Source organism: Oryzias melastigma, unplaced genomic scaffold, assembly GCF_002922805.2.
Source record: "Oryzias melastigma strain HK-1 unplaced genomic scaffold, ASM292280v2 sc00434, whole genome shotgun sequence".
NCBI lineage: Eukaryota > Metazoa > Chordata > Actinopteri > Beloniformes > Adrianichthyidae > Oryzias > Oryzias melastigma.
Window position 1 is genome coordinate 59876 of NW_023417030.1, and position 5856 is coordinate 65731.

At 41.8% G+C, this 5856-nt stretch overlaps 1 protein-coding gene across 1 annotated transcript in view; it reads right to left on the reverse strand.

The window, feature by feature from the left end:
- Window positions 1-2417: 2417 nt before the first annotated feature.
- The window catches only part of LOC112142028, a gene marked incomplete at its 5' end in the record, with an annotated part of 4254 nt that continues 815 nt past the window's right edge, over window positions 2418-5856 (reverse strand). The window contains 4 exon segments of the mRNA XM_024265267.1: window positions 2418-2584; window positions 2702-2806; window positions 2990-3205; window positions 3303-3446. Of these exon segments, the coding sequence (XP_024121035.1) occupies window positions 2418-2584; window positions 2702-2806; window positions 2990-3205; window positions 3303-3446 (632 nt within the window).

Below are 5856 nucleotides of genomic sequence, written 5' to 3' on the forward strand. Positions count from 1 at the left end.
GACTTAACTCCCGCCAGGCTTGATGGGCTTTGTTTTTAGACAGATTCAGGTTTTCCCTGTCCTATCGACTTGGAAGCAAGAACGTCAAGCCGGATGCTCTGTCTCGGCAGTACCAGGATGAAAACTACTCTGGGGTTTCTGAGCAGGAGTGCACCATCCTCCCTCAAAACATGGTGCTGGCACAACAAGGTGGGCTCTTGAGCGGAAGGTTAAAGCCTCTACATCCCCTGACACAGAGGTACCAGCTGGTTGTCCCACTCTTTGTTTGTTTGTCCCCTCGAGTCTCCGTTCTCAGGTTCTGAAATGGGGACACAGCTCTCGTTTGGCCTGCCACCCTGGTGTCACCCGGACTTCCTTTTAACTTTGACAACGATTCTGGTGGCCCACTATGTCGTCTGATATCAGGGCATTTGTTTCTTCATGTCCTACGTGTGCTAGTGTCAAGGTATCCCGACGACCTCCTGCCGGTCTCCAACACCCTCTACCAGTGCCCTCCAGACCGTGGTCCCATATTGCCATGGATTTTATCACAGGACTCCCTAGATCCAGAAGCTTTTCTGTGATTCTGACCATTGTTGACAGGTTCTCCAAATTAGCCCATGCAGTCCCCCTCCAGAAATTACCCACTGCTAAGGAGTTAGCCGAAGTTTAGTCTAGGAATGTGTTTCGACTGCATGGTCTCCCTGTCAACATTGTTTCAGATCGTGGACCCCAGTTCGTGGCAGACTACTGGAGGGAGTTCTGCAAGCTCATGGGGATCAAACTTAGCTTGAGTTCTGGGTTCCACCCACAAACCAACGGTCAAGTGGAGCGTTATAACCAGGATTTGGAGACCACCCTGCGTGCCATGTGTGGCAGGAATCCCAGCACGTGGGCAAGGCAGCTTCCGTGGGCAGAGTATGCCCACAACTCGTTAATAAATTCTTCTGGCTTCTCCCCTTTCCAGGCAGCCTATGGATACCAGCCCCCACTCTTTCCTCATCAGGAACAACTAGCATCCACTTCTGGCCCAGCTGCTTTTGTTTGTCGTTGCCAACGTACCTGGAGGACATTTAGAGCCAGTCTGCTGAAGAACCAGGAGCGGCTCTCTGCGGTTGCGAACCGCCGCCGGTCCGCAGCACCTGAGTATAAGGTGGGCGATGATGTTTGGCTTTCCTCCTCAGACATTCCTCTGAAGGGAGGGTCTGGGAAACTGCATCCACGGTTCCTTGGACCTTTCTCCATAACTGCAATCATCAACCCGGTTGCTGTGAGGTTGGCTCTTCCCTCGACCTTGAGGGTCCATCCAGTGTTTCACGTCAGCAGGTTGAAGCCGGCGCGGAGGAGTCCTCTTCAATCCTCTGACGTGGAGCCACCTCCGCCGCGTTTTGTGGAAGGGGGCCCTGTGTACACCGTCAACAAGCTTCTTGCCTCCCGGAGACGGGGACGGGGGGTACAATATCTAGTGGACTGGGAGGGTTATGGCCCTGAGCATCGTCAGTGGGTGCCCGAGCGTCATATTCTAGACAAGGACGTCATTGCCCAGTGTCAATCCCAGCCAACCCTGTCGCCCTTCTGGTAGCCTGACATTGAGGGGGCAGTTATGACATGTTCTGTGTGTTTAGTTCCCTTTTCTCTGTCTTGTTTTGTGCAGTTTTCTGTGGCTCCTCCTTGCTGCCCGAGCCACTTCCTGTGGTTCCTGCTGGAGGAGTTCACACCTGCATCTTATCAGTTCATTTAGTTGTTTACCTATTTAAGTTCTCTTGGTTCATGCCTCTGTGTTGGAGCGTTTGTGAATTTCTAGGTTTTCTTTGTCAGGTTATTCTGTACTTTTTCTATTAAAAGTATCTGATTTATCCTTCTGTGTCCAAGCCTTCTCTGCATTTGGGTTTATGAACTCTAGCTGTAACAAAAGCTAAGATTTATCTTTTCATCTACAAAAAATTGCCGTTGTTTAAACTACATTTAAAACGTCCCCCGGTGCGCTTGCTGTTCGGAACGTCGGGGGTCCGCAGCTCTCGAGACATGGCGCCGGACGCGAGCCGGTACCACCAGACGTGGTACTGGACGCGAACCGGAGCCGGGTTAGGGTGCAGGAGCTCTCCGCTTCCTAGCACCGGGCTGGTTTTAGCTAGCAGCTCGGTGGTTGGAGACCCGCCCGTGATCTAGTGAGAGCAGCCGGTGAGTTAGAGGACGATAAGGGACGCCCGCGCGCGGTATGGAAAGGCACGTATGAGAAAATCTGCGATTAATGCGTCAAAAGAATTGTCGGCGTCAAGCACATGTCAGATTAACACATTTTTAACGTGACAAATCTGACAGCCCTAATGACAGCCAAATGTGAATATAATGTAAACGAATGATAATTAGGTTAGGCGGCATGGTGGTGGAGTGGTTAGCACTGTAATCTCTCAGCAGGTTCAAATCCCGGCTGGGTTCTAGTCGTGTGTGTTTCTGGAAGGAGTTCTCTCAGGATGCTCCGTTGGATTTAAGGTCAGAAGTTCAGTTACCTGGAAGGAGATCGGAGTAGATCCGATGCTGCTCTTCGCTGGGCGGAGCCAGCTGAGGCCTCTCCTCCAAATGCGTCCTGTCAGGTGTTCTGGATCTATATATTTAAAGGATTTAAAAGAACAGATCATTTCTTCCGAAATACTCTCAGTTTAAGATTTGATGTTTAGAATTATAAAACAATATTTAAGAATAAAAATTTATTTTTTCTTACTTTGTCTGCGTTTGCAACAACAACAATAAATCGCAAAGGAAAGAGCAACAGCAATGATGAAGACGCTGATGATGATGATGATGATGATAGTCTCCGTGTTCCACCCTTAAAGAGAAAGAAAAAACTGATTGAAAAGTGGTGGATTTTATTATTGATTGATCACAGGTTCAATGTCCTCAGTAATGTCACAGGTCAGAGTTCCAGTTTGAGGACTGAAACACTAAACCAGGAAAAGTTCAAACCAGAAAAAATGAAGCAGGCGACGTTTGTACCAATGTTTGACTTCACCTTCTGAGTTGTTGTCGACGTTCTTCATGTCTGGAACGTTCTTCATGTCTGTGCTGTTGATCTTCACTGTGTGTTTGCCGCAGTTTGTCACATTGAGATTAAATAAATCCAGTTTTCCAGTTTTTGTCCTGATCTTCACAGTGAAGTTCCCACAGTCAATCAGACTCCAACTGTTGATCGTCAGACTTCCAGTTTCTGTGTTGATGTCACAGCGACCTGAAAAAAGTGAAATTTCTGTCATTTATGAAGCATCTGCTCTGGAATCATTACAATAAAACTAATTCTCATTTTATTCAGACTGATTAAAGTTTACCTTCACAATGACGGAAGAACCTTTTTTCATCCCGATAAGAGTCTGCAATGATGTCATCGTTTTGAAGCCACTTGATACTCTCTATATGACCAGAGATTGATCCTGGACTGAGAATTGTGGTTCCATTCTCCATACATTTGATTCCTGAAATTGAAAAAATAAAACCATCATTTTACATTTAGTTCCTGGGGCTTTACCGAATTTTACCCCCCCCCATATTCATAATGAACCTCCATCTTTGGTTAATTATCATTCATGTCTCATTTTTGCAAATATAGCCATTTTGCAACATTCCTTTTCTTTAAATTTCAAAGAAAACAAACAAATTTTACACTCCAGCGACTTCAACAAGCACAATAATTGTAACTTTGTTCACTCTGGTCTTTTTTGGTTTAAAGCTGCATAAGATCATAAAACTAACCTTATAAAACATTGTGATCAATCAGGATTAATCACAACCCAGAGGTGTGATTTACCTGATTACATTTAAATCAATTGACAGCATTAGTTTATCATTATTATCATTATTTTCTAATAAAGACTTCAGTCACTTCTGAAAATTTTGAAGTACTGGTGATTTTTTTAACAACTAAATTTTCTGTTAAATGTTCCGGACAAAAAAGGCAAACATAAACATGTTTATGTTCAAGTGTAACTACACAAAAAGTGAACATAAAGCTTTACACGTTTTTCTTTAACTTTAACAAAAATGTTTTATTTCTTTTTGGGTGAACAAATTGTTTTAGTTTAAATGTGTCTGTTAACCTAAATTCTGTTTCTTTCATATTTTTTGTTATTACTTCTATTTAAACTCTGGAACAAATATAATATATATATATTATTATATATTATTGTTTTTCATTTGTTTTTTGTGATGTTACATAAAATTGAATAATTACCCGGAGGGAAAATCAACTACCTGGATAAGTTTTCAAGTAATTTAGTTAAAAAATTATTGAACAAATATCAAACATTTAGGAGAAACAGCTGCAACTTCCAGCAATTTCTGCCTCAATTATTACAAAAAAAACCCCAAACTGTGGAGTAACTGGACATTAATACTGAATATAGAGTTTCTCTTGTTTTTCAAGCTTTTATGGTTGCTCAACTATTCACTAAAGAAATGATCACTAGTATATCTTTCTCTTTTGTCCTTAAATATTGTATTATTCATCTTAGTAATACACTAAATTAACTAAGTTGACGGGAAGCTTTCATCTGCATTTCTAACATCTCACATTTCTTCTTCAGCGTGTAAGTTTCTTTTTTTAAGATCTCTGATCTCTTCATGCATGAGTTCAATGGATCTTTTAAGGTCTCTAATATCTTCCGCATTGTGATGAATGAATTCATTCGAGCTTCCAGAACAGACAGCAGAGAGGGTGCAGGATCACCAGCGTAAGTTTTCTTAGAGACGAGGAACCAACTTCTCATCAATGTCCAACCAGACAGATTCTTCATGTGAAGTCATGCTCATCTATCCTGCTCCTGGAGTCCAGGTTCTCAGCTTTCACTTGATTTCTTTTTTTCCTTTTTTTCCTTGGCTGCTCATCTTTTGGTCTTGGTCTTTCACAGTATTTATCATTTCTTTGGAGTCTTTTTACAAATCAAACTCCTAAATCACATGTGGACTCTGTCGTCTTTAACCCACCAATGTTGTCAGTCAGCAGTGATCTTCCAAACGTTTTGAACGTTGGATTTGGGGTCAGCAGGCTCCACCTACTTTTATGGAGGCATCTAATTGGTCAGTTTACAATTACAGAAAAGGTATGGGGGGATAATAAAAAACATTCTAAAGGATAACTAAACCCTAGTTCAGAGGTCGGCAACCTTTCACAGTAAAAGAGCCATTTAGACTAATTTTCTACTGATCACGACCTAGAAGGAGCTGCATAGATTTACTTTAGCCTTTAATACATGTGGATTCACATTCATGACCTTCTTTTTTTATAATAAATATAAATTGTGTCCATTTTTTGGTGCGAACAAAAGCAAAAATATAAAAAGAACCTAGCATGTATCAAAATGTGATTTTTTTTTACTTTTTAAAAAAAAAGAAGACACTCTGTTCCAAACAGGATCATCTCAGTGCAGCTCTGGACAGTTTTTCTTTGCATATAAATCTGTTCATTCTGGAGGTAGAGTTGATCAAACAAGACGTCTTCAGGTCAACAGGATGTAAAAACCTACATAGTTTATCATCTATGTGAACCTCAGACATCAATTTATACAATTAACTAATCTAAATTAAATAAATGCCATTTAAGTCATCCTTACTTTAAAAAAGCTATTTTATCTGTCTTTCTTTGTTTTGTTATTTTTTCCCCCTCAGCAGTCTTACACTGCTGGGTTTTGTTATTTTAGTTTGGGGTCGGATCTTGGTAGTCTTAGTTTGCGGGGTTTGTTTATTTGTTTTCTTTAGGTAGTTTTAGCAGGAGCTGCAGACTGACGGTCAACATGGCTGGGTCAGCAGTCTCCATGACTTATTTATGTTTGGCCAAAGAGCCACAATGGAGAGATAAAAGATCCACATGGATCAGGAGCTGCAGGTTAC